At 41.9% G+C, this 27,028-nt stretch overlaps 3 protein-coding genes across 4 annotated transcripts; 2 read left to right on the top strand and 1 right to left on the bottom strand.

The window, feature by feature from the left end:
* The first annotated feature begins 49 nt into the window (after nucleotides 1-49).
* DNAI4 (dynein axonemal intermediate chain 4) lies at nucleotides 50-12,778 on the top strand. Its single transcript, XM_075286124.1, has 17 exons — nucleotides 50-189; nucleotides 1,694-1,859; nucleotides 2,105-2,295; nucleotides 2,984-3,093; nucleotides 3,667-3,823; nucleotides 3,907-4,046; nucleotides 4,808-4,972; nucleotides 5,446-5,640; nucleotides 6,013-6,146; nucleotides 6,253-6,339; nucleotides 6,661-6,812; nucleotides 7,148-7,302; nucleotides 8,169-8,290; nucleotides 8,710-8,808; nucleotides 10,481-10,707; nucleotides 11,091-11,244; nucleotides 12,709-12,778. Exons 1-17 carry the CDS (start codon nucleotides 143-145, stop codon nucleotides 12,757-12,759), a joined length of 2,352 nt encoding a protein of 783 aa, XP_075142225.1. The 5' UTR covers nucleotides 50-142; the 3' UTR covers nucleotides 12,760-12,778.
* Nucleotides 12,779-16,236: 3,458 nt separating this feature from the next.
* INSL5 (insulin like 5) lies at nucleotides 16,237-18,541 on the top strand. The gene is made up of 2 exons (XM_075287133.1): nucleotides 16,237-16,414; nucleotides 18,309-18,541. Exons 1-2 carry the CDS (start codon nucleotides 16,237-16,239, stop codon nucleotides 18,539-18,541), a joined length of 411 nt encoding a protein of 136 aa, XP_075143234.1.
* A 1,831-nt stretch (nucleotides 18,542-20,372) lies between these two features.
* DYNLT5 (dynein light chain Tctex-type family member 5) lies at nucleotides 20,373-26,792 on the bottom strand. Of its 2 annotated transcripts, XM_075286381.1 has the most exons (5): nucleotides 26,718-26,792; nucleotides 22,961-23,107; nucleotides 22,690-22,781; nucleotides 20,700-20,824; nucleotides 20,373-20,576 (listed from the first exon to the last, which is right to left on the bottom strand). In XM_075286381.1, the coding sequence occupies exons 2-5, from the start codon at nucleotides 23,080-23,082 to the stop codon at nucleotides 20,373-20,375; spliced, it is 543 nt and encodes a 180-aa protein (XP_075142482.1). In that variant the 5' UTR covers nucleotides 23,083-23,107; nucleotides 26,718-26,792. The 2 variants fall into 2 exon arrangements, with proteins under 2 accessions (XP_075142482.1, XP_075142483.1); XM_075286382.1 differs by lacking the exon at nucleotides 26,718-26,792 and having other exon boundaries at nucleotides 22,961-23,082.
* Nucleotides 26,793-27,028: the final 236 nt, after the last annotated feature.

Genomic DNA, 27,028 nt, shown 5'->3' with positions numbered 1-27,028 from the left:
GGACCTGGAGGGGGTGGAGCTTCCGCTAAACTTAGCGAAGAGAAGAGGCGGGGCGTCAGCGTATCTATGGTAACACTGAACGCGCCGCTGAGAAGCATCATCTGTACGGTGACCACGGAAAACCGCTTCATACACCGGCAACATGTCCGGACCGACCCGGAGCCGAGCCCAGAAGACCGGCAACAGCGTGTAAGTGTCACCAACCTGACGGCAGCACTCAGAGACAAGTCACTATGTATATAACTGCTATAATACTGCTCCTATGTACAAGAATATAACTACTATAATACTACTCCTATGTACAAGAATATAACTACTATAATACTACTCCTATGTACAATAATATAACTACTATAATACTACTCCTATGTATAAGAATATAACTACTATAATACTGCTCCTATATACAAGAATATAACTACTATAATACTACTCCTATGTACAAGAATATAACTACTATAATACTACTCCTATGTACAAGAATATAACTACTATAATACTACTCCTAGGTACAAGAATATAACTACTATAATACTGCTCCTATGTACAAGAATATAACTACTATAATACTACCTCCTATGTACAAGAATATAACTACTATAATACTACTCCTATGTAGAAGAATATAACTACTATAATACCACTCCTATGTATAAGAATATAACTACTATAATACTACTCCTATGTACAAGAATATAACTACTATAATACTACTCCTAGGTACAAGAATATAACTACTATAATACTACCTCCTATGTACAAGAATATAACTACTATAATACTGCTCCTATGTACAAGAATATAACTACTATAATACTGCTCCTATGTACAAGAATATAACTACTATAATACTACTCCTATGTACAAGAATATAACTACTATAATACTACTCCTATGTACAAGAATATAACTACTATAATACTACTCCTATGTACAAGAATATAACTACTATAATACTACTCCTATGTACAAGAATATAACTACTATAATACTACCTCCTATGTACAAGAATATAGCTACTATAATACTGCTCCTATGTACAAGAATATAACTACTATAATACTACTCCTATGTACAAGAATATAACTACTATAATACTACCTCCTATGTACAAGAATATAACTACTATAATACTACTCCTATGTACAGGAATATAACTACTATAATACTACTCCTATGTACAAGAATATAACTACTATAATACTACTCCTATATACAAGAATATAACTACTATAATACTACTCCTATGTACAAGAATATAACTACTATAATACTACTCCTATGTACAAGAATATAACTACTATAATACTACTCCTATGTACAGGAATATAACTACTATAATACTATTCCTATGTACAAGAATATAACTACTATAATACTGCTCCTATGTACAGGAATATAACTACTATAATACTACCTCCTATGTACAAGAATATAACTACTATAATACTACTCCTATGTACAGGAATATAACTACTATAATACTATTCCTATGTACAAGAATATAACTACTATAATACTGCTCCTATGTACAAGAATATAACTACTATAATACTGCTCCTATGTACAAGAATATAACTACTATAATACTACTCCTATGTACAAGAATATAACTACTATAATACTACTCCTATGTACAAGAATATAACTACTATAATACTGCTATACATTTTTTATTACTTTTTTTCTGTAGGCCGAAGATGGCGTCTCACGTCAAGAAAATTATCAACCTATCTAGTTTTGTAACACAAAGCAGAGCAAACCGTAGTGTGTTGGGAAGCAGAAGAAGTATCAGTCTCCATGTCGATAGCAAAAACATGGATAAAAATTCAGTTTCAAGTGGGAAGCAAGTGTTGCCGGTGAGTGTTGTATAAATAATTCCTCTGGTAATGTTCGGGTCACTCTGGCGATGCGGTGTCTTTTGTTGTCGTTATTTGAGGACCAGAACATCAGACCCCAATGGAGCCCCAGGATCACTGTTACTATAATGGCGTCCGTCGGGTGTCTGCGCTTACAGGACTCTTATGTTTTGAGATTTTATCCGGACAATGTGACCTCCTGTTTGCATTGTCCATTCTATTTGACCCTATCATTGCTCCCCCAGGTTTTGGATGAAGAAGGGAATGATGTGACCCCCCGTGCATTGTTTCAAGCAGAACCAGGAGCTGCACCCTCAAAACAGGCAAAGTTATTCACCCCGCCCGATTCATCCGCCATAACAGCATCCGACTTCTTCTCCACCATGTCCCTGCAGCAAACCGGCCTAACTGCGAGCTTCATGGGGCCGTTCTCAAGGTGACCAAAGTAAAATGAGTTCAGTTGACTATAGCCTAAGGGGTGAGATCAGTCTGAGGATCCCGCCTAGCAGTGTGTACAGTAACTAGCACCTCCTATCTGTTTGGGTTGGACACCTGCAAATCTGTTACATCAGTCGAAAAATTTCTCACACGTAGACAACTGAAAGTGAAATATTTTTGCAGATATAAATGATTAAACATTTTGCAGAACTGTAAAGATTTTCTTTCACCATCTCAGGAGAAAACCCCTAGAAATTACAATCGACTGGGAACTTCCTCTGTGTGTCAAAGTGAAAATGCTGCAGCTGCATCCCCCTCCTCTCCCAATGTACATCTTGTATTTACCATTTTACTCTAATGGCAGATCTACAAATATCGTAAATGATTGTAGGATTCTGATAAAATAACAAATGACTCATCAGAGGAAAGAAATGTTGCAAATTTTAGCACAGATATGGGAGGCGGCAACATTTGTAGCTTTTTATGCCGATATGTTTTTGCTTGTGAAATGATAACGTCCATGCTGAATGCAGCTGCATCCCCCTCCTCTCCCCTCCTCTATACTTATATTTACTGTTTTACATTAGTAGATGACACTTCCCCTTTTGCAAAGGTTATATAGTCACATGTACTACCGATTTCTGCAAACATTTAGAATGATGATTATACATTGTGTCTCTCTTTAGGTCAACATTCGGAGGGAGCAGCATGTCAAGATCGAGTCTGGATGCAGAATCTATTTCAGAAGATATGGAGGAGCCGGGGTTCAAGCGTGATGTCGGCCTCAGCTTACCTGGTAAAGTCACTAACTCTGTGTTAGCTGCTCCTTGGATTGCTAGGATTTTCTCAGGGGGGTTGGATGTCTGTTCTTGGGGGATTCCTCCAACATGGGCAGCACCAGATGTCTTGTACATCTTCTTTCCACCTCCGTAGACATAAAAGAGTTTCTAGATTTCTGGTCAGGGGTTATGTGCACCCCGCAATGTGCAGAAGCTTTCTATTTCTATTTGCTGTGGATATTCCTCGTGAATACAGTAAATTACAAGTGACTGAGATTGTCGATGAATTTTTGTACAATCTTCAAAATATTTTCCGTGTAGATTTTGACCTGCAAAGCGAACAAAATTCTGCTGTATGTCAGTTCTGTTGCAGGTTATTTGCAGATTTCTTGAATATGTTCCGCATTGGCTTCAATGCCAAAGAACAAATCTGAAAGTAATAAAGCGTTAGGGATTTTGCTGCAGATTTCAGTTTTTGCAATTTCTTTGTAAATTCCGCACCAAATTCTGCCGTGATTCACTTGGGATCTTCTCCTACATGACCTGATGTTTTCTCTTTGCCCCAATAGTCTGTCTGAATTCTTTCACAGATTTCCATTTAAAGCAAGATGACGTATCAGAACAACCAAAGGAAGAAGATCTCGATAAAGCAATCCATATATACCTCACTGAGACGGGCACAATATGGCTGCTGGACATGCCGGCCGCCGTGATCTCCAGCGATGACCCACAAGCTGATGTGATCAAGTATGGCCGTGTACTCACCTCTATGGCATCTTATATGCAGTTATAATATTTGGATGATTAAATTGTCATTATTCTCTATGAAGCTTACGGAATCAGACCTACGCGGATCTCTGCAAGAACAGAGCCGGGAACGATCGCTACGTTGAGAGGATGATGCAGACGTTTAATGGGGCACCAAAAAGTAAAGAGGTTCAGTGTGAACGAGTTGTCCTTGAAGATGCCGGTGAGGATATATTAAGCTACATACAATAATCAGTCACCCCTAAAAGAAAGATGAACACCAGAGGGGACTGGGCATGTTGAAAATCATCATGGCTGATCCATCATCTCTCCTTTATCATCTGCCATCAGGGTGCAGTCTGGACACCTCCGTATATATTAGATGTTTGGCCAGCCCGTGCTGAAATTGGCAGCTTTGGCTGACCTTCATCTAATGTGTATGGTCACCCTAAAGGCAACTATGTGTATGCCCAATGATTATGTTAGAAGGAAGGTGTCCCAAATATCTTACCCCTGCTATACAATACTTATTATACGGTGAGACCGCACACCAATCGGCTGATCCTGCCGCCCCCGCCCCCGCCCTACAAGCCTCTGCAGCAGACATGGCCGGATGCAGCTATGCCTTTATGTAGTTGTGGCTCTGTCCACTGTATAGCAGGTTACTGCCACTATATGAATAGTAGTAGAGCTCCTTCCAGCTCAGCCAGTAGCTTCTGGTAGCTGGATCAGTTTATTGATGGCGGGTCTAGTGTCAGACACCCACCAATCGGATACTGATCACCTATCTGGTGGATTGGTCATCCGTATTTGCCAACCACTGGACAACTTAGACCTTAAGACTCTGCAAGGATGTCTTAGAGCGTCCTTGCACAGTGATGCCCGTATGGGGGTCAGGGGCATTACAATAGAGCTGATCTGTAGTTGGACAAGGCTAATGATGGAAGCTGTTCAGTTTATCCCTCTGTTTTGTTGTCTGTGTAGGTGTCATGGCTTCAGTTTGGGACTTGTACGACTCCTATAATGCTCCGGAGAGCCCATCGGTGGTAAAGCCTGTTGTGGAGACAACCAGCAGACCAGAGAGTGTTACAAGCAGCAGGTCCAACACAAGCAGGAGAACAGCATCAGTGGGCTCATTGGACAGAGGAGGTAACTATAGGGTATTTAGCGTCATTGTAATATCTATTTGAGGCCCCTGACGAGGATCATTTCTTCTTCGCAGGCTGTGATGTCATGTTCATGTGTTACTTGGCCTCTTTGCAGCTCAGTCCTCTGCATGTGGATGGGATTAAGTTGTAATACAAGCACTATACAGTAGACAGCGCTGTGCTTGGTAAGCAGTGGCGAGGCTGCAGTGCCCATCAGGCTTCAGATCCATCCGAGCTCTTACCAATGGCCCATCCTAAGGTCATTAGTATCAAAGTGCTGCAAAGCTCCCTAGATGACAGCCATATTGGCCATTACCCAGCTTTGCAGGAACAGATGAAGCTTGGGAAGAGCTGGATACAGTTTATCACATCTGGACTCCATGGCTTATATTATTTTAGGAGGAAGTGCCCTTAATGCATACGTAGACCATATTGGGTGTCGCATATGTGTCATCCATCTTTTTGTCATTTCAGACACGTTCTCCAGCACCGTCACAGATCTAGACAGATTATCCGTTATCCGTGTTCCGGATGAAGCCGAGCCAGATGGGAAAGAAATCTTAGAATCGGAAAAGTTCCAGCAAGACCTTTTCATCATGGAGAGAGTTGTGGTAGAAAACATATATCAGGCGAAGCTTGCGGCTTATCGACAGCTGCCGGTTATTATAGGTGCGCTTCCATATTACGTCAGTTTCCATATATGCCATATACAGCTGGAGCTGAGCTGCAGTAACCCAGAATGGCCACTACATAGTGGGTGGCGCTGTCTCGTTCTGGCTCTGTACACTATTCAGTACTGACAGCTCAGAGTAGGGGCAAGGGGCAGGGGGCTGCCTGATCTCCCTCCCATTTCATATTGATAACCTATCAGGAAAGATCCAGAAAGACAGAATTTTCGACTTGGAGGTTGACAAGGTGAAACGAAAGCCCTGAACCTATTGTGGCGGCTTTTACTGATACTGTAGTGTTTGGTCGGAGATCCTCTCTGCTTCACTTTTTGACATTTTTGAATTTCTCTTCTTAAAACGACTTACTTTACAGATCCGGAAGCTGCAGAAGATACGGAGGCCGGAGCCAACGTCACGTCGCTCAGCTTAGATAGATTGTGGTCTTTTGTCTGTGAGGTGACTAAAGGACACAACGTCAGCAGCACCTCATGGAACAAGAAGAACCCGGTAAGTGACCGTACACACCCGAGGAAGGCCAGGCCAATGATAGGGAGCAAATCCTGATCTCCAGGCCTAAGGCTGAGCCAATTTACTGAGCACCTTTCTTGTACAGGATCTTCTAGCCGTTGGCTATGGACAGTTTGGCTACAAAGAGCAGAAGGGAGGCCTGGCGTGTTGCTGGTCACTGAAGAACACGACGGTAAGGAGGACTTGAACTGTAATAACGCCCTGTCAGACTCAGGATCCCGCATACTGCTCCATCCAATAATCATCCTGCCAATGACTTTGGGGCGCTGCATTACTTGCCTTACTATGGGGTATATTGGGGTTCTGATGCGGTGTCTTATCATGTTGATGTTACTGCATGTTATCCAACGTTTGCAACCAAATGTGATAGAATTCCCAATGTAACCACCAATACAAATGTTATCCAGTGCCTAGCCTGTTTTCAGCGTGATACTGCCCCCATGTGGGTAGTGTAGCTATTACATATGCCTTTAGGATCTTTTCCCTTCTTCAGTGGCCAGAGAGGATTTATCAATGTGAAAGCGGAGTGACCGCCTTGGACTTCTCTGCGTCATCTCCGAACCTGCTGGCGGTGGGGATGTATAATGGCACCCTAGCAATTTACAATGTGCAGGACAAAGATAATGTCCCAGTGCTGGATAGCAGGTAAGCAGGAAATCCAAGGCTTCATAGGGTTGTCCAGGACCTGAAGGTAAATGATACTGATGACCTATCCACCAGATACCCGGACCCCATACTGACAAGTTGTTTTGTCGATGGGACGCCATATACTAGATGTACGGCCAAATTCTGTGTATGGTTGAAAGCTATATACAGTGTATATATAGTGACTGTGCTGGGGAAATGCAGACCCACTCTCAGGTTCTGGACAACCCCTTTAAATTAATTTAGAAGCATTGTACAGTCTATTGGTATGTTCAGTCTTCCTACAACAACCTCAGGATCAGAAGTAGATAAATTCCACCTCTGTGTCTTCTTAGTGACAACCCGAATAAGCACATGTGTCCAGTCTGGCAGGTGAAGTGGATCGAACAGGACAGCAGCCTGGGCGAGGATAAAGGGGAGATCCTGGTGTCTATCTGTGCCGACGGCAGGATATCCAGGTGGCATATCAGGAAAGGACTGGACTGTAGTGGTGAGTATTAAAGGTTGTCAGACATGATGGGAATGAATATAGCAGGCCAGATGAATGTTGTATCCCATCACAGCCCATAAGATGGAGACTGGGAGTAGAGATGAGCGAGTACTGTTCGGATCAGCCGATCCGAACAGCACGCTCGCATAGAAATGAATGGACGTAGCCGGCACGCGGGGGGTTAAGCGCGCCAGCTATGTCCAAGCGGAAGTACCAGGTGCTTCCATTTATTTCTATGGAGCGTGCTGTTCGGATCGGCTGATCCGAACAGTACTCACTCATCTCTAACTGGGAGCCCCTTCTATTAGCTGCAGAAGATATTTCGGCATTGAGTGTCTCTTGCTCTGGAGGACTTGGTGCAGCCAGATGTTACATATAGTAGCCATGCAATACCTTATACAGTGCAGCAGCATCCATAGACCTGGCACTTCACTATTTTAGATTAAGCCCACATGTGTCGGGTCCACTGCAGGATGTCTGCAATGAAAATCCTGGAGCAGACCCATCCATGCCCAAAAGCAGTGACAATGGCTGGTTCTCTCCGAGGCTTTCAGCCATGAGTCCTATGTGGCTACAGCATTCAGCCTTTGCAAACTGTTGACATGCTGCAGGGTCACAATCTGCAGCGCTAGCACTTTATGCTGTGATTTCTTTTTCCTGCAATGTGTGCATGGGACTTGCTTAAATCCCATCCCTTACATCGCTACTACAGGTCACAGCGGGACGCAGCGGGTTAGCCACCAGTGATTTCACAGCAGTATTGAGGTTAACTTGCTGCATATGTGTGTCCAGACTTATACAGTTAAGTAGATGTCCCCATGTTGTATGGTGTCCCTTTCATTCCATGTATTACATCTCTGTGGCAGATCTAATGAGGTTGAAGAGGACCGGAAAAGACAAACTGAAGAAGTCAAGTGGAGAAAAGGAGAAGAAGGAAGCGTTCATCTCTCGGCAGGCTCCCGGGATGTGTTTCGATTTCCTTTTGACGGTAACAGACTATGAAAGGGTTACAAAGACGTCTTCCCATAGGGAAGTTGTAAACTGGTTGGGCTCTGACTTCTTGGAATCTTGATGATTTCCAGGACAGGGGTCTCTTGTACCCCTTTTTAAATTAAGTGATGGTCGCACTGGCCCATGACTCTCCATTAAGTATGGAGGTCACCTACGACAGGTGCAGCGGTCATGTGCAACCATCATTCCTTTCATAAGGGGGCTACAAGGGACTGATTTACAACCTGTCCCCTATGCTGTGGTAGAGAATGGGACTCTATAAGAATACTCTCATTTCCTGACAGCAAGCAGAGATATTAAACATGGAAAGGAATAGGAGCACACAGTCTAGTGAAAGTTGTCTAAGCATTCCATTGTCCGTACATCTAATGTATATGAAGCACTTCTGTCTTCTAGGACACTAATATCTATCTTGCCGGCACAGAAGAAGGCCATATACACAAGTGTTCCTGTTCATACAACGAGCAGTTCCTGGATACGTACCGGGCACATAAGGTGAGACGGATGGAGGGCGCCAGATACCAAGGCCCCTGGACATCGGATACGTCTCAGATCTGCTCCGCTGTCCTAACTTCATGACTTCAGCTGTTACTTGGTTATAACTGTCTGGGAATCTTAATGTGACAAGTAATATGGTGGCCATCCAAGCTTCTAAAGAGGATCACCCAGCTTGCTCAGGTTTCTGAACGGCAAATCAGTCTTAGCAACGTTATCATATTTCTGCTGTCAAATGTAAGGAACTGTGGTCATTGCCATATTGGTTGTCACCCAGCTTTCCCAGAAACAGAATGAACTGTGAAACGCTTGAGAAGAATTTTTAACATCTTGATAGGCGTTTGACCGCTGGGTACCGCACTGACCCCGGGGGTCTTGTGTGTCCTGTGTGAGTGGAGCGGCCGGCCGCACATGTGCTGCTCTTCATTCACTTGTTTGGCCCTGCTATAGATGTATGTATAACAAGGCCAGCCCAAATTAAAGGGGTATGTTTGGTCGAGGTGGGAATATTTGACTTGATCTCTCAACCTCCAGGACAGGAGTTATGGAGACAGCCGGACACAGCTAGTCTACCCTGTTTCCATAAACTGTAGACGTAAGAGCCTATTCACATGACCGAGTCCTTTGTCGTGTCCTATCTGTGACCTGTGAATCAGCTCAAGGAGGTGCAGACAGGACTATTTCCATCTCACTCATGAAAGTCCGAGCTAGAACTAACCCTTTAATCAACTTCACCCTGGGCACCGTGTAATGCCTTATTTCTCCTGTGGTGGCGCTGCAGGGAAATTGAACACTTTCTGCAGACTACATTTGACATCCTACGATCAGCTGATTTTTCAAGGGAACTTCTAAGAAAAAGGCATCGACACAAGCAAAGAAGCCCTTGAAATGTAGGAATCCGATGGAATGGTTACAACTCGATCCAGCTGATGTATGAAAATGTCGCGGTCGGATTCTCTAATGCAATTATAGGCAGAGCCGAGCCTTGTTCCTGGATAATTAGATTTTTCTCCGCTTAATAAAGTACATTTCATAGACGGCCGTGCGCTCAAGACGCTGATTTAATTTAGAAATGACTTTATTCAGGCCGAGAGCTGGCGGTGATTCACCTCTGGTGCCGACGTGACGCAAGTCTGTGTATACGGATGAGTAATGGGACTGTAGGGGCGGCACGTGTATAGGAAGATGTGGGAGTAGGGGGGCAGTGGATTGGGGGTCACCTAGAAAACACCCTATCCTTCCCCATTAAGTCTATGGAGTCACAATTTTTATGGCTGTTATACATCATCTGTAACCAGCAACAGGAGTGCAATTACCCTGCAGCGCCACCACAAGGACAGTCTGGTATTACATGGTTGCTGTTGAATTCTATGGGCTATACACAAAGTTCCTGGACGTGTTGAGTCCTCCAGAGTGAGAGACGCTCTTTCTATCTGATCTCTATTTGATGGAGGTCACAAATTAGGGGCTGTATAATCCCAGAATGTCCGAAACCAGGAGAAATAATATTTGTCTGCTTCTAGGAAAGCTGAGTGACAAGCAGTGAAAGTATCATAGCCTAAGACAAGTCAGGAATCTTGTTTTGAGCAAATTTTTTTTTCCGTTTTTACACTGAAATGCTGATTTGATAAAATGTATTAAGTAATACAGATTTTTGGCTGTGACATTGCAGGGTCCGGTGTATAAGCTGGCATGGTCGCCGTTCTGTCCAGACGTCTTTCTCAGCTGTTCAGCCGACTGGTGCATCCATTTATGGCGTCAGGATATCTTACAGCCCGTATTAACGTTTTCTGCCACGACCAATGCCGTCCATGACATCATGTGGTCTCCAAGTTCACCGCTAGTATTCGGGGCAGTCAATGAGAATCGGGTGGAGATCTGGGACTTAAGTGTCAGCACGTAAGTAACCATGGAGGTCGGGTATAACGTATACATGGGTATAACATGGATCCCTATGGGTGGGGGGTGCTACTCTATGGCAGATGTTTATTGTATGCTCTGATATCTTTACCTGGTGCAGATAGAAAATTTCTTGCAGCTTTCCATTAACAAGCTCTCTGCTTGCTGTTCGTCAGCCTCTTCCCATGGATGGATGTTCTTACTGCAAATAATGGTGCACCCAATGCATGCCATGGATACAGGTGCCATGTCTGTGTCACCAATAGACTGGCTGGGTTACCAAGAAATTAGCCCCATGGGGGTAAATCTGGCTACCAGTGGTATCTACCACCCGTCCTCTATCATCACTGCGCACATTTACAGTCATATCATCTCTCTTACAGCTTGGACCCCATCATTGTGAGCTCCGCCAACCCCGGGGTGAAGCTTACCTCCCTGTTATTTGCCAAGAATACAAACTGTGTCCTGATAGGAGATAGTGACGGACAAGTTAGCGTGTACACACTGAGGAATATGTCAAGCGTAGACGCGTCCCAGGTGAGATGTGGACCCTACTGTATACTACAGGGGGGAAGGGATTACCGTCCTGACTATGCGGGTTGTCGCCATCTTGTATTTTTCGGTATGTTTGACTGAAGGTGAACTCTGGACTTCCTCCAACTCAGAAGTCTTTTTTCATGACCCACTCGCCTTCAGTTTTATCTAACTGTAATTCCGGTTACACAGAGCCATGAAATTGCCGGCGTCTAACCCGCTCCGTGTAGTGGATGAGATTGAAATAAATGTTACCGACAAAGTGTCTTGTGCTGTGGAATAAAAACCCGAAGCATTTATATTATTGCTGCGGGCTCTAGCGCAACCTTCAACCTTTGCAACACAGAACTGGGCCCAGCACCTGGGAATTCTTGGCTGAAATTCATAGCAAGATACAGCTGATTTCAATTGGTTTTTGCTTCGGACGGGTCCACTGCGGGATATCTACAATGGAAATCCCACAACAGAGCCGTCCTGTGTGTCCATAACCTGCTGTCTGTAGACGGCGCCTCCTCTGCATGTGGCAGCCACAATATTAGAACACAGAACTGTGACGTTTAGGCCGCCTGCACATCATACAGGTCTCCTGCCCTGAACCCAGATTGTAAGTAATAAGGTAATCTATGATGCCAGGAGTCCCAGCGACTCCACTATAAGTACTGTATATAGTACAGGATAGGAGAGCCACCGGGGGCCAGAAATCCTAATGTCATACATTACGATGTTCCTTGTAGTATTGGTCTCCTGACTGGGTTTGGATTTTCCTCATCCAAATTACTGCCCCCAATTGGCTTCAAAGTGCAACAAACGAGGATTCATCCAGAGGGGACGGCAAAGGGGTAGATTCGCCCCTAGAGGATAGCAGGAGCTACTCACCAAGCTCGGACCACAGCCCTAATCGGTAGGAGTTCGGTACAGGGGGGTTTATATCTATAGAGAAGGCTTACCAAACTTTCATAGGAACCAACAAGTGCACCCGCCAGCACTGTGGTCACATTACTCATATCAAAATCTATCCACAATGGGAATATACCAACTAAATAAGAGCGATACATAATGGGGGGTGCCATTACCCCCAGGACGTAGGAGCTTGTATGAAATCCACATATCTGCAGCTGACTGATACACTGTAACGCTACTGATACTTTGGCTACTAAATCATCATTTTAGGATTTTCTGCAGACTATTTATTTAGCTGGGAGGGGGAGCCCATAAATTCCTCGCACGCTCAGCCCTTCACTCTAAAGTGCAGATTTTACAATGTTTATAGGAAGCGACACATAAAAATGACTTTCTGCAAAAAGCCCCTCAGCAAAGTGCCCGCTGTCCTCTAAGTGCAGTTTTATGGTGGACGCCTGGATTTACGACAAAGTCCCTTCTGCTGCATCATTAATGATGTCCTGGAGCTGCGCCCCTCGCCCGTGACCCTCCTGAAGTAACCCGGACGTCTCTTCTCCTCTCTTACAGGTGAACGCTTTATATGAGCTAATTGAAACGACTCTGGCAAGTCAGCTGTGAAGTGTCAGCAGGAAGCGGCAGAACTGATGAAGTCATGGAACCGAGGCAATAAAACATACCGTACAATGTGACCCGACTGTTGTGTCTGTTTATGAACCACAGACAGATGTGTCCACATAAGTTATAGTAAGATTGTGCGGTGCGACCAGGGGGGACCCAGCGATCACTAAAACAGGTGATCCCATCCCCCTACTATTCCTATAGGAGCTGCAACAGGGAATGTGTCCCCCCTGGTAAGTTTCCTAAAGATCAGATCCCCATCAATCTATCAGCTAGGGCGACTTTGGCTTTGACTCTGTTCAACCAAAGATCGTTGGGTCACCTTGCAATTCCTTCACTGATGTTAATGAATGGAGACTCATTGCAACCCCTTCTCTGCTGTGACCATGACTTGGAGTGGAACGTTGCTTGACATTTTTGCAAATAAAAGTTGCAATCACAGCACACTTGGGGTCACAATATGACATTAGTGAAGGAGTCGCAGGGAAATCCAGTGATCTTTGGTCACGTCACGGGAGCAACACAGAAGACTGACCTGCAAGAAGCAAAGCCAAAGTCACCATGTAGCTGAAGTCTTATTGGAGAGGGGCGTTACATATGGCTGTCACTCCCACCATTTACCAGATCAAAACAAATATGCTCCCTGAGGAGACAGGATATAATATACGATCAAAGGCAAATATTTCAGGAAGGGCCGGGTCCTCACGTTGGGGGCCAGCGGTTATGATTTTCTTCCCATTTGATGGATCTTACATAATCGTTGGTTTCTCCAGTTATCCAAGCAATATATTTGGATTGTGGTTAAGATGCTTGCGTAGCTCCAGCCTGACATTGATCTTACACTTAGGGTCCGTTCCCACGATGTAACGCGGCGTGGATTCTGACACGTAAACTCATGTCAGAGCCAGCGCTGCAAAACAGAATCCCATTGACTTCAATGGGTTCCGTTTAGCGCGCGTAACACATTGAAATCAATGGTAGGCTTTTTAACCCATGTGATATGAATGTGATATGCGCGCTAAACGGAACCCATTGAAGTTAATGGGATTCTGTTTTGCAGCGCTGACTCTGACACGAGTTTACGTGTCAGAATCCACGCCGCGTTACATCGTGGGAACGGAGCCTAAGTGTAAGATCAATGTCAGGCTGGAGCTACGCAAGCATCTTAACCACAATCCAAATATATTGCTTGGATAATTGGAGAAACCAACGATTATGTAAAATCCATCGAATGGGAAGAAAATAATCACCACTGCCCCCCCAACGTGTGTTCCGGCCCCTCCTGTAATATTTGCCTTTGATATGACAATTATAACACACGAGAGACAATCGGCCTCATTACAAATGATAACTTGTGACCTGCGAAGATTCCCTGGATGAGCCGAATGTTTGTTTTCTGCACAGAGCAATATTATTCCTCATACGATCTGTTATCTGAAAACTCCATCAGTGGGAAATCCTTTTATGACGGGTAATGGCGGTTTTATGTCAAACGAGAATCAGACCCTATTTCCATAGGGCAAGTGGGTGTGTTGTGTCTCTGGGGTACATGGTAACAAGACCAGGGATCATCTGGGGGTTGTCTGGTATTTTCCCTTCCCTGAATTGATCTTTTATTTACCTGTTGAGATTTTTTGGACTATCATTGGCTTCTATGGGATGTAGTGGGCGTGCTCTGTCACTGTGCAGGATGGCGGAAGAGGAGCTCAAACCCGTGGTGGATCCTGTAAGGTTTGCCTCTTGTGTTATGAGGGAGGTCATCTTTTATTATAACCCCACCTTCTGATGATGACGGCACCCCCAAAATCCCGTTTTGACAGCTAAAGGGTAATCCACCCAAAGCTACAGTTTTCCAAATATTCCATTAAAAAATTCCATATGTTGGTTTCTTACCTGCTTGCTTTCTTGCTGCCTCTATATCCATATATGCAACACAGTAACAGTGTGGATCGGGCTCCAGTGATAGATCAATGTGGCACTAGAACTTCCTGTATGAGGATCGTTCCACACAAACTCCTATCACAGTGACTACTGATGAGTAGACTGCTCCTGCCATACAGTTATAATGTAGACATAGCGCAGCCTCCTGACTGTATACTTATGGTTCCTTACATACCTGAGTATAATATAGAGGGGAAGATAAGCACAGCCTACTCCCAGCAGGCAGAGATTGCACTAACTCTAGCTGCCCATGTGATGCTCTGTTGAAGCACCTTATAACAAAGCACAAAAAACCCCAGGGGAAATCTAAACAGAAAAAAAGTCTGATCAGAAGCAAAAATTCTTAGGAGAATATAGAGAGGAGCGTAATCACCGTCTCCCCAGCAGGTAGAGATTACACTAGCTCTAGCTGCCCATGTGATGCTGTACTGAGGCCTCATAGGACTTATAGTAAAGCACCAAAGGAAAGGATGGGAAATCTAAAGAGCAAGATGAAGTCTGATCAGAAGAAAACATTCTTAAGAGAATATAAAGGGGAGAATAATCACAGTCTCCCCAGCAGGTAGAGAAGGTACTAGCCCTAACTGTACTGAGGCATCATAGGATTTAAAGCAAAGCACAAAGGGACAGCAGAGGATATCTAAGGGCAAGATGGAGTCTGACCAGAAGCAAATAGAAAGCTGTCTTGCAAGTACAAAATACATGACAAAGTGCAGAGCGTGATAGACAATGAGTCAGGGGTGCAGTGATGGAAAACCGTGTTGCCTTAAGAGGTCATGTTCAAATTCTGATATAATTCTGCCTATCTGCAGGAACCTCTAGGTGGAGCTAAAGAGCTTATTGCATACTGCGAGGAGTTTGTATGTTCTCCCTGTGTTTGCTTGGTCTAGTGGTCACTGCATATATGTATGTGGGGGATTTGGAGATTTGTATCAGAAAAATAAAGCGTCAACCCCTATAAATATAAATCAGTAAATATTCTAGGGTGGTGAAGATTTACTTTCAATGTCTCATTTATCTGCATGAAAGGATGTATGGATATACCTATAGACAGAGTATGGTGCAGTATATCAGTCTATATGGGAATCCCAGATACTGATATTAGACCTTCTAGAAGCGTCCATGTATCTCGCCTTTCCTACCTGACAACCTGGGACGGCCGCCCCCCTCACGTCCTGGTAATGTCGGCTTAAACATTTGTCCCGGGGTCATTTACTTTACAGGTTTTTCCATATAAACGGTGCACATATGTAGGAGGAGGACGATGTTCCCATCTCGTTGTTTACACACAGGTGATGATGGCGCCTTAAAACCTCTGGAGCTGGTCTAATGTGTTAAGTAGCGATTTACGACCCTATGACCCTGCGGTATATCCGACATTACCTGACACATTATAGCGAATTACTAGATTTATTGTCCAGCCAATAGGATCTTGAGGTTCTGACTATAAATGGCCGAGGATTTCCAGCTCTTTCCATCTTCTCCGGCTCCTCTTGTATCCAGTGACACATTTAGGACCATCCTTCAGTCTCCACCATGAGAGTCCTACCTGTATGCTGTGTCCTGCTCCTTCTCCTGGTAGCGGCTGAACAAGTAACAGCAGATGGACAATTTGTGAAGCTCTGCGGCAGGGAATTCATCAGAGCGGTGATATACACCTGCGGAGGATCCCGCTGGAGGAGGCTTTTGTCTGGACACTCCCAAGACATGGCTGGTAAGTGTATAGACTCCTACTAGCCTGTAACATAAGGTGCAGTACTACTTATGTCCATTAGATGGCAGGGCAGCACTTTATTTCCTTACATGCACATTGTAGTTTGTAGACTACACAGGGCAGGATTGATATATACCACTACTACCAAATGTATGGCTGGATTGATATATACCACTACTATGTATTATTACATCACCATAGTGTATGGTAACAAAGATGTCAGGACAGTTCTTCCTAAATACAATCCAAGCAGGTGGGTCACAGAAATAAAAAGAATCCTTCTTTTCATGGGTGTAAGCAACCTGTGTGTATAATTGTGATAGTAGAGACTAATTTTGTAACATCACCCCAGGTGCAATTTTCCTTCTGTGGATAATGTTGCAGAGAGGTTTTTCACTTAAAGGGAGTCTAGCACCAGAACCAGCATATCACCCCAGCCCTGCAGATAGATAGGTTACTGTCACCAGAACCAGCATATCACCCCAGCCCTGCAGATAGATAGGTTACGGTCACCAGACCCAGCATATCACCCAGCCCTGCAGATAGATAGGTTACTGTCACCAAACCCAGCATATCACCCCAGCCCTGCAGATAGATAGGTTACTGTCACCAGACCCAGCATATCACCCCAGCCCTGCAGATAGATAGGTTACTGTCACCAGAACCAGCATATCACCCCAGCCCTGCAGATAGATAGGTTACGGTCACCAGACCCAGCATATCACCCAGCCCTGCAGATAGATAGGTTACTGTCACCAAACCCAGCATATCACCCCAGCCCTGCAGATAGATAGGTTACTGTCACCAGACCCAGCATATCACCCCAGCCCTGCAGATAGATAGGTTACGGTCACCAGACCCAGTATATCACCCCAGCCCTGCAGATAGATAGGTTACTGTCACCAAACCCAGCATATCACCCCAGCCCTGCAGATAGATAGGTTACTGTCACCAGACCCAGCACATCACCCCAGCCCTGCAGATAGATAGGTTACTGTCACCAGAACCAGCACATCAGCCCAGCCCTGCAGATAGATAGGTTACTGTCACCAGAACCAGCATATCACCCCAGCTCTGCAGATAGATAGGTTAGTGTCACCAGAACCAGCATATCACCCCAGTCCTGCAGATAGATAGGTTACTGTCACCAGAACCAGCATATCACCCCAGCCCTGCAGATAGATAGGTTAATGTCATCTGAATTATATAGTATTTCCCCTTCTGATTTGCTGCCTCCATCACCCAAGATATTACAATTTTAGTCAATATGTATGGGCATTGCCATTGCTCCAAAGAGTTTATTTACATATTAACAAATCAGCGCCATCCCAGGAACAGAGGCAGTGATTCACAAGGGGAAAATACTGTTTGATTCAGGAGACCCTAATTTACCTACCTGCGGGGCTGTGTGATATGCTGTGGTCCGGCTACAGACTTCCTTTAAAGCCTATCCTTACGACAGGTCATCAATATCCCCTTGGTGAGGGCCCAGACCCACAGAGTGGATAGCTCTCACTGTACTGGGGTACCATTGTGCAGCCACTACACAGTACACAGAGCTGTCCCCGGATCCATACACTGCAGTATCGGTGGCAGAGGCAGCCGACTGATATCAGATTTTGAGGACCCATCCTGAAGATAGGCTGTCACTATCTAGTCTTGGATAACCCCTTTAAATATTGGGAGTAGTTCTAAAGAGTCTCTCTCTCTGGAGGACCTGTCCTGTCCTGCAATATAGACAACTCATTGAAAAGAATGGACACTTTGTAATGCTTCATTCGCCCTGTGGTGGTGCTGCTGTCTTTTAGACACTATTAGTAAATCTGTTCCCCTAAGATCTGATGACAACTAATGTAGACTTGCAGAATAGCAGTAACCCTTGTGTTGTCTATAGACAGAGACGCCTTCTTTGCCATGCACACTGTGGACGAGGACCTGGCGGGACCAGTACAATATCATGTGCAGAGAATAAACGCTCAGGACCAGGAGAACCTGCAGGAAACAGAGTCCTCCGAAGAGATGTGGGGGGTGAAGAAGAGTCAAGAGAGACGCGACCTCAACGAACTGCTGACCACGGCCTGCTGCAAAACCGGCTGCAAAAAGAAGGACTTGAGTTCACTTTGCTAGAGCCCCATGTGTATACCATATGTAGACATGTATATGGCCCGTGTGCTAATAATCTATGTTCCCCGTCAGTCTCCATGACGTCATTGTGTCGGTGCTAATGATTTCTGACCTCAGGTTACAGCCGTGTACAGACTAATAAAGATTATACAAGCTGGAAACATTGGTGTCGTCCATTTATATCAGTGTCTTCCCCCAGTATCGCCCCCTATCTGTGGCATCAGGCAATACAGGACTGTTGGCTGAACAATTACAATTACAGGTCTTTACAATGTGGAGGCCACAAAAATGGGGAACTAAAGTGTGCGGGCCACAATGAGGGGGCAATATACCTTGTCAGGGAAATAAACCACAGAGGTCAGAAATAGGGGTCATTGTACTGTGGGACCCACAGGAGGGACATTATACTGTGTGAGGGCCACATGGGGGCATGATATCGTATGGGGGCTCTAAGGGGCATTATACTGTGTAGGGGCCACATGGGGGCATGATATCGTATGGGGGGCTCTAAGGGGGCATTATACCTCATTGGTGTCATACTGTTTGAGAGCCAAAAAGGGACTGGGTGGGAATGGAGCATGGGCGGGGTTAGAGGTGCCGCAGATCTTATCCCTCTGTCAGTCCTATGATCAGTGGCGTAACTAGGAATGGCGGGGCCCCATGGCGAACCGTTGACATGGGCCCCCACCCCGACCAACGACGAAGACACCAACCAACACCCCCCCCCCGCGCATTCCTGCGGTGTCACTTACCGATCCCTGCCGGGATCCGTAAGTAAGTAGGGCCCGTTAGGGCCCGCCTATTAAAACCCACCCAAAAAACGCAGCGGTAGCGGCTGTCGCCGGCCCCCTAATGTCCCGGGCCCTGTGGCAGCTGCCTCCGCTGCTTCCCCGGTAGTTACGCCACTGCCTATGATATTTGGGAGGTATACATTAGATGGTTGTCCATCTGGTTCTACTAAAATTGTAGATTTGACCACATTCATCTTATGCATATGATGACTAACCAGGTCACATTCCTGATCCTGAAGGGCCGTGTCTAATATACAAGTCCATGGGGCTGAGCTGTAATACCCTGTGCTGCCACATGAACAAGAAGGGCGCTGTTTCTGAATCTCATCACTCCACCCAAGATACTTCTCTGGCCATAACTTCCCATTCCAGCATCACATTACATGGCAGCCCTTTCCATATGATTGGACATGTCCGTTTTTACAAAACGTTATATTTTTATTTCAAAATGTTAGTAATTTTTCAATGTTTTTCTATAGAATTAGGGCAGCGGCACATATCTATTACACTGATGTTTTATTATACAAATTCATCGTTTTGTTCCCATCATCAATGACATAATAAATATTTTGTACAAAAAAGTCGGCTCTCGATATATACGGAAACCCCGCACTCTAAAGAAGAGGATCCTCTTTAAACTAAAAAATGCCCCGTCATTCCCTGCTGTCAATTTATGTATATAGCAATTGTCCCGTTCTGGGAAAGCTGGGTGGAAGACAATATGGTAGCCAAAACAATGATGATTCAGCTTTCTCTAGAGCCCTGCCAGGCCACACAGTCTAGACAAGCAGCAATAGGTGAGGGGGAATGTCAATGTGATTTAGGGATCTGGTAAGATGGCTGAAACTATAACGGAGGGCATATTGGTGATCACCCAGCTTTCCCGGGAACAGATAAAATGTTTTAACAAACTGACAGAAGAGATAAACCAGGGGGGGTTTCAGATTAGAGGGGGGTCCTCTCTGACACTGAACATGATTCAGACTACATGGAATAGATTTCTGGTTCTTTAGATGGTGTAGAACTACAAGGCCCAGCAATCCCTACTCGTAATATACCGCATAGACATTGGCCAGGGCAAACAAGGAGCTGTTCTTGAATGTGTAGGATGAGAAGGTGTCGTGTGCGGGGTCCCAGATACAGCGGCTCCCCACCCGCATGCTCTGATCGTTCAGCTGCCCGATGTAGATGAGGACGATGATTTTATACCTGGGGATCATCAGGTCCTTCACTCTCGCCTTCACAACCTGCAAGTCACAAGATACAGGAGACAATCTTCAGGGATTTATCACCTTCACTGATTATCACAAAAAATATTCAGTTTTTCCAAAAGGTCGTCAAAAGATGGATCTGACCAGGTCATGGCTCACCTCGGAGATCGTCTTTGTCATTTGTCTACAGAGCTCGGCCTCGTACTTCTCCTCCTGCAGGTAACTTGTCAGGACGTCTTTTAGGATATTATTGACCGTGGCTACAGGAAAACGGCGACCGGGACCTAAAGAGACAATACATGTTATTATACAGTATATACCTGCCAGAGAACCCCAAGGGGTAAACAAGGGCAAATATTCAGTGATTAAATTCTGCTACCTTTATACACAGGAGCAGTATTATAGTAGTTATATTCTTGTACATAGGAGTAGTATTATAGTAGTTATATTCTTGTACATAGGAGTAGTATTATAGTAGTTATATTCTTGTACATAGGAGTAGTATTATAGTAGTTATATTCTTGTACATAGGAGTAGTATTATAGTAGTTATATTCTTGTACATAGGAGTAGTATTATAGTAGTTATATTCTTGTACATAGGAGTAGTATTATAGTAGTTATATTCTTGTACATAGAAGGTAGTATTATAGTAGTTATATTCTTGTACATAGGAGGTAGTATTATAGTAGTTATATTCTTGTACATAGGAGTAGTATTATAGTAGTTATATTCTTGTACATAGGAGTAGTATTATAGTAGTTATATTCTTGTACATAGAAGGTAGTATTATAGTAGTTATATTCTTGTACATAGGAGCAGTATTATAGTAGTTATATTCTTGTACATAGGAGTAGTATTATAGTAGTTATATTCTTGTACATAGGAGTAGTATTATAGTAGTTATATTCTTGTACATAGGAGTAGTATTATAGTAGTTATATTCTTGTACATAGGAGTAGTATTATAGTAGTTATATTCTTGTACATAGAAGGTAGTATTATAGTAGTTATATTCTTGTACATAGGAGTAGTATTATAGTAGTTATATTCTTGTACATAGGAGTAGTATTATAGTAGTTATATTCTTGTACATAGGAGTAGTATTATAGTAGTTATATTCTTGTACATAGGAGCAGTATTATAGTAGTTATATTCTTGTACATAGCAGGTAGTATTATAGTAGTTATATTCTTGTACATAGGAGTAGTATTATAGTAGTTATATTCTTGTACATAGGAGTAGTATTATAGTCGTTATATTCTTGTACATAGGAGGTAGTATTATAGTAGTTATATTCTTGTACATAGGAGCAGTATTATAGTAGTTATATTCTTGTACATAGGAGGTAGTATTATAGTAGTTATATTCTTGTACATAGGAGTAGTATTATAGTAGTTATATTCTTGTACATAGGAGTAGTATTATAGTAGTTATATTCTTGTACATAGGAGTATTATTATAGTAGTTATATTCTCGTACATAGGAGTAGTATTATAGTAGTTATATTCTTGTACATAGGAGTAGTATTATAGTAGTTATATTCTTGTACATAGGAGGTAGTATTATAGTAGTTATATTCTTGTACATAGGAGTAGTATTATAGTAGTTATATTCTTGTACATAGGAGTAGTATTATAGTAGTTATATTCTTGTACATAGGAGTAGTATTATAGTAGTTATATTCTTGTACATAGGAGTAGTATTATAGTAGTTATATTCTTGTACATAGGGGGCAGTATTATAGTAGTTATATTCTTGTACATAGGAGCAGTATTATAGTAGTTATATTCTTGTACATAGGAGTAGTATTATAGTAGTTATATTCTTGTACATAGGGGGCAGTATTATAGTAGTTATATTCTTGTACATAGGAGTAGTATTATAGTAGTTATATTCTTGTACATAGGGGGCAGTATTATAGTAGTTATATTCTTGTACATAGGAGCAATATTATAGTAGTTTTATTCTTGTACATAGGAGCAGTATTATAGTAGTTATATTCTTGTACATAGGAGCAGTATTATAGTAGTTATATTCTTGTACATAGGAGCAGTATTATAGTAGTTATATTCTTGTACATAGGAGTAGTATTATAGTAGTTATATTCTTGTACATTGGAGCAGTATTATCTCCCAATGACATTCTTTACCTAGTTGGTAGGTATTTTCCATCTGCACTGCTGGACGGGTGATGTCATCATGATGTCCTGGTTCATCAATATAAGACACTGTACTCATAGAACTGCAAATAAAATGAACAACAAGGGTTTTATAACATTGTCCTGACCCATTACATGATCTTTCCTAATATTCATGGATCTGCAGGACCCCGCTCTTGTGCTCCTTATTACTAATGGACATATGAATATGTTTTACTTCTATGACAGATGTATCTGCTTCTAGATTATCAGTTCTACATACTCTTTGGACTCCCGGGTCTTGCTGAAGTTTTCTCGTGGTCTGATTTCATGGCTACTGAGGGATGAAACACTTCCCCTCTTCTTCAGCAGGCGGGCGGCCTTGTCTTTCGCAGCGTCGGACATTGCTATAAATATTAGGGTGAGGTCACTGCAGGGGAGAAAGAAAATGTCTTGTGAATTACGTTATAAAAAGCAAAATTAGTCCACGATCCCATTGAAACCAATAGGCTGTCCATATAATGCTGATAGCTGCCGGGTCCTTACCCTAACACGAGGGTCCTGCACTGGCCGCCTCCCCTATTAACTCATTCATGAACATGTCTACAGCAATAATAATTAGGAACATACAAACATGAATATGACACCTGGAATCGGCCCCTGCACTGCTCAGACTGGACTGACTTGCTGCCTGGGGGAAGTTTGACACCAGAGCTGACGGTTTCTTAGATACCCACAATGCTGCCAACAAGTAAGACGTCTCAGAAGGAATCCATCTTCCCTGTAACCCTTTCATCTCTAAGTTAATGTTACCTAACAACAAAACGAGCCATGACAATGAGGACACTCATCCTCTATCTACCATATAGGGGATAAGTTGGGGATCAGTGGGGGTCCCACTGCAGGGGCCCCCACCAAATATAAGAATGTGGTATTTTATGTGCTTCAGAATGGCGGGTGGTCAGACAAGTGCACTCAACTCCATTCATGTCATTGGGACTGCCAGAGATAGCCAAGTGTGGTGGACTGGGAGTGCAAGTGCCCGACCACCGAGCAGGGAGTAGGACAACCCCCATAATGGATCCGGTCCCCACTTGTTGGACCCCCACTGATCTACAAGTTATTCCTTATCCTATAGGAGAGAGATTGCTAAGATAGGAAAACCCATTTAGTATCTAGTTTCGGTATATAATGTGATGTTGCTGTCATACAGCAAGGTGCCAAATGATCTTGCAAAAAAAAGAAAATTGTCAATTTTTTTTCAATCCTTGGGACAATTTTTGATTTGAATCTTGATTTTTTTTTTTTTAAATGCAGAAAAATTATTTAAATCTCTAAATTCTGAAACCTGTCACCTTTCTGGCCGTAAACAAAGTTGTAAAGGGCCCCTTCACACTACGGATACGCTGACTGATTCTGAACGTTAAAACACGTTCAGAATCAGCGCGTATAAAGCAGATCCCATTCATTTCAATGGGAGCTGGAATACGAGTGCTCCCCATTGAAATTAATGGGCTGCTTTTTTCTCTACGAGCGCTCCCATTGAAGTGAATGGGAAGCGCTCGCATGTACGGCTTGCTCGGCTCAATCCAGCGTATCCGTAGTGTGAAGGGGCCCTAAGGTGGGTTTTGGGGTTTTTTTGCAGCACAAGATGTAGTTCAGAACATTTTGGGGAATGTCCGTTGTTCTGATCACTATTTTATTTTTTTTTGGAGGCAGTTGTGTAATATATAAAAAGTTGTGTAATATATAAAAATGTACAGTGATATAATATACAGTTGTGTAATATATAAGAATATAAAGCATTATACAATAAGTACTATAACACTATAAAGTAATATATAATTATATACAGTAGGGCTGAGAGATGAATCAAATGAATTAGATCTTTTCATTCCTATAAAAATAAACACATTAGGCATTTTTTTTTATGTATGTGACTAGAATTAAAAAAATAAATAAAAATATATATATATATATAAAATATATTATATATTACACACCTGTATATTGTATTACTGTATATGATTATATATCCCTGTATACTGTATATTACTATATACTATTATATATCACTGTATATTATTAGATATCACTGTATATTATATTACTATATATTATTATATATCCCTGTATACTACTATATACTATTATATATCACTGTATATTACTGTATAGTATTATATATCCTACTGTATACTACTATATACTATTATATATCACTGTATATTATATTACTGTATAGTATTATATATCCTACTGTATACTACTATATACTATTATATATCACTGTATATTATATTACTATATATTATTATTATATATCCTACTGTATACTACTATATACTATTATATATCACTGTATATTACTGTATAGTATTATATATCCTACTGTATACTACTATATACTATTATATATCACTGTATATTACTGATTAGTATTATATATCCTACTGTATACTACTATATACTATTATATATCACTGTATATTACTGTATAGTATTATATATCCTACTGTATACTACTATATACTATTATATATCACTGTATATTACTGTATAGTATTATATATCCTACTGTATACTACTATATACTATTATATATCACTGTATATTACTGTATAGTATTATATATCCTACTGTATACTACTATATACTATTATATATCACTGTATATTACTGTATAGTATTATATATCCCTGTATACTACTATATACTATTATATATCACTGTATATTACTGTATAGTATTATATATCCTACTATATACTATTATATATCACTGTATATTATATTACTGTATAGTATTATATATCCTACTGTATCCTACTATATACTATTATATATCACTGTATATTATATTACTGTATAGTATTATATATCCTACTGTATACTACTATATACTATTATATATCACTGTATATTATATTACTGTATAGTATTATATATCCTACTGTATACTACTATATACTATTATATATCACTGTATATTACTGTATAGTATTATATATCCTACTATATACTATTATATATCACTGTATATTATATTACTGTATAGTATTATATATCCTACTGTATACTACTATATACTATTATATATCACTGTATATTACTGTATAGTATTATATATCCTACTGTATACTACTATATACTATTATATATCACTGTATATTATATTACTGTATAGTATTATATATCCTACTGTATACTACTATATACTATTATATATCACTGTATATTACTGTATAGTATTATATATCCTACTATATACTATTATATATCACTGTATATTATATTACTGTATAGTATTATATATCCTACTGTATACTACTATATACTATTATATATCACTGTATATTATATTACTGTATAGTATTATATATCCTACTGTATACTACTATATACTATTATATATCACTGTATATTACTGTATAGTATTATATATCCTACTGTATACTACTATATACTATTATATATCACTGTATATTATATTACTGTATAGTATTATATATCCTACTGTATACTACTATATACTATTATATATCACTGTATATTATATTACTGTATAGTATTATATATCCTACTGTATACTACTATATACTATTATATATCACTGTATATTACTGTATAGTATTATATATCCTACTGTATACTACTATATACTATTATATATCACTGTATATTATATTACTGTATAGTATTATATATCCTACTGTATACTACTATATACTATTATATATCACTGTATATTACTGTATAGTATTATATATCCTACTGTATACTACTATATACTATTCTAATAACCATTAGCTCTGCCAGCTGCCCCTGTAGCAGTCCGGGCATTCTGGGAGCTGTAGTCCCTCTGCAGCCTATAGACACTACACAGTATATACATTACACACACACTATGGCTGTATCCACTGCAGATAGTTACACCCCGATTGCCATGGCAGCGCTGTATACTTCATATCTCCGGCTATATTATAGTGTAACCCCTTGTTATCAGTGATATGACGCTATACACACAGTCCGGCACTTTACCTGCGGCCGCTCCTCAGAGATAAGATCCAGGTCAGCGTTCCGTTTCCCCGGCAACCAAGCAGCCGGTGTGGGGGCGGGACTTCCTCTTCCGGGCAGCCAATCCTTGCACAGATGTACAGAGAGATTGACAGGTGCGCTATAGTGACGTCATCTCTGTCTGCTTCCACGTGAGCTTCGGGTCCTAGAGCCGCCGGCTTATACTGATTCAGGCTCTAGCTGCCCTGGGTAACAATAGCGCCTCTCTGTGGCCTACACCTAGACTGCAGCTGCTCAGTGCAATCCTCATCTGTCTGTCAGACTTGGGTGACTTT

This window comes from Leptodactylus fuscus, chromosome 9 (genome assembly GCF_031893055.1).
Source record: "Leptodactylus fuscus isolate aLepFus1 chromosome 9, aLepFus1.hap2, whole genome shotgun sequence".
In the NCBI taxonomy this organism is placed as follows: domain Eukaryota; kingdom Metazoa; phylum Chordata; class Amphibia; order Anura; family Leptodactylidae; genus Leptodactylus; species Leptodactylus fuscus.
The sequence above is the reverse complement of the archived record's forward strand: the minus strand, read 5'-3'. Positions and strand labels throughout refer to the sequence as shown.

Bases quoted from the DNA above. Each gene is read 5' to 3' on its own strand.
- DNAI4 (XM_075286124.1), top strand. From the start codon at position 143: ATGTCCGGACCGACCCGGAGCCGAGCCCAGAAGACCGGCAACAGCGT. The intron at 6,340-6,660 runs GTAAGGAGGACT...TCCCTTCTTCAG, and splicing joins GGTCACTGAAGAACACGACG to TGGCCAGAGAGGATTTATCA. The intron at 8,291-8,709 runs GTAACAGACTAT...TCTGTCTTCTAG, and splicing joins GTTTCGATTTCCTTTTGACG to GACACTAATATCTATCTTGC.
- INSL5 (XM_075287133.1), top strand. From the start codon at position 16,237: ATGAGAGTCCTACCTGTATGCTGTGTCCTGCTCCTTCTCCTGGTAGCG. The intron at 16,415-18,308 runs GTAAGTGTATAG...TGTTGTCTATAG, and splicing joins ACACTCCCAAGACATGGCTG to ACAGAGACGCCTTCTTTGCC.
- DYNLT5 (XM_075286381.1), bottom strand. From the start codon at position 23,082: ATGTCCGACGCTGCGAAAGACAAGGCCGCCCGCCTGCTGAAGAAGAGG. The intron at 22,782-22,960 runs GTATGTAGAACT...TTTTATTTGCAG, and splicing joins AAGACCCGGGAGTCCAAAGA to TTCTATGAGTACAGTGTCTT. The intron at 20,577-20,699 runs GTGAGCCATGAC...TGTGACTTGCAG, and splicing joins TGACAAAGACGATCTCCGAG to GTTGTGAAGGCGAGAGTGAA.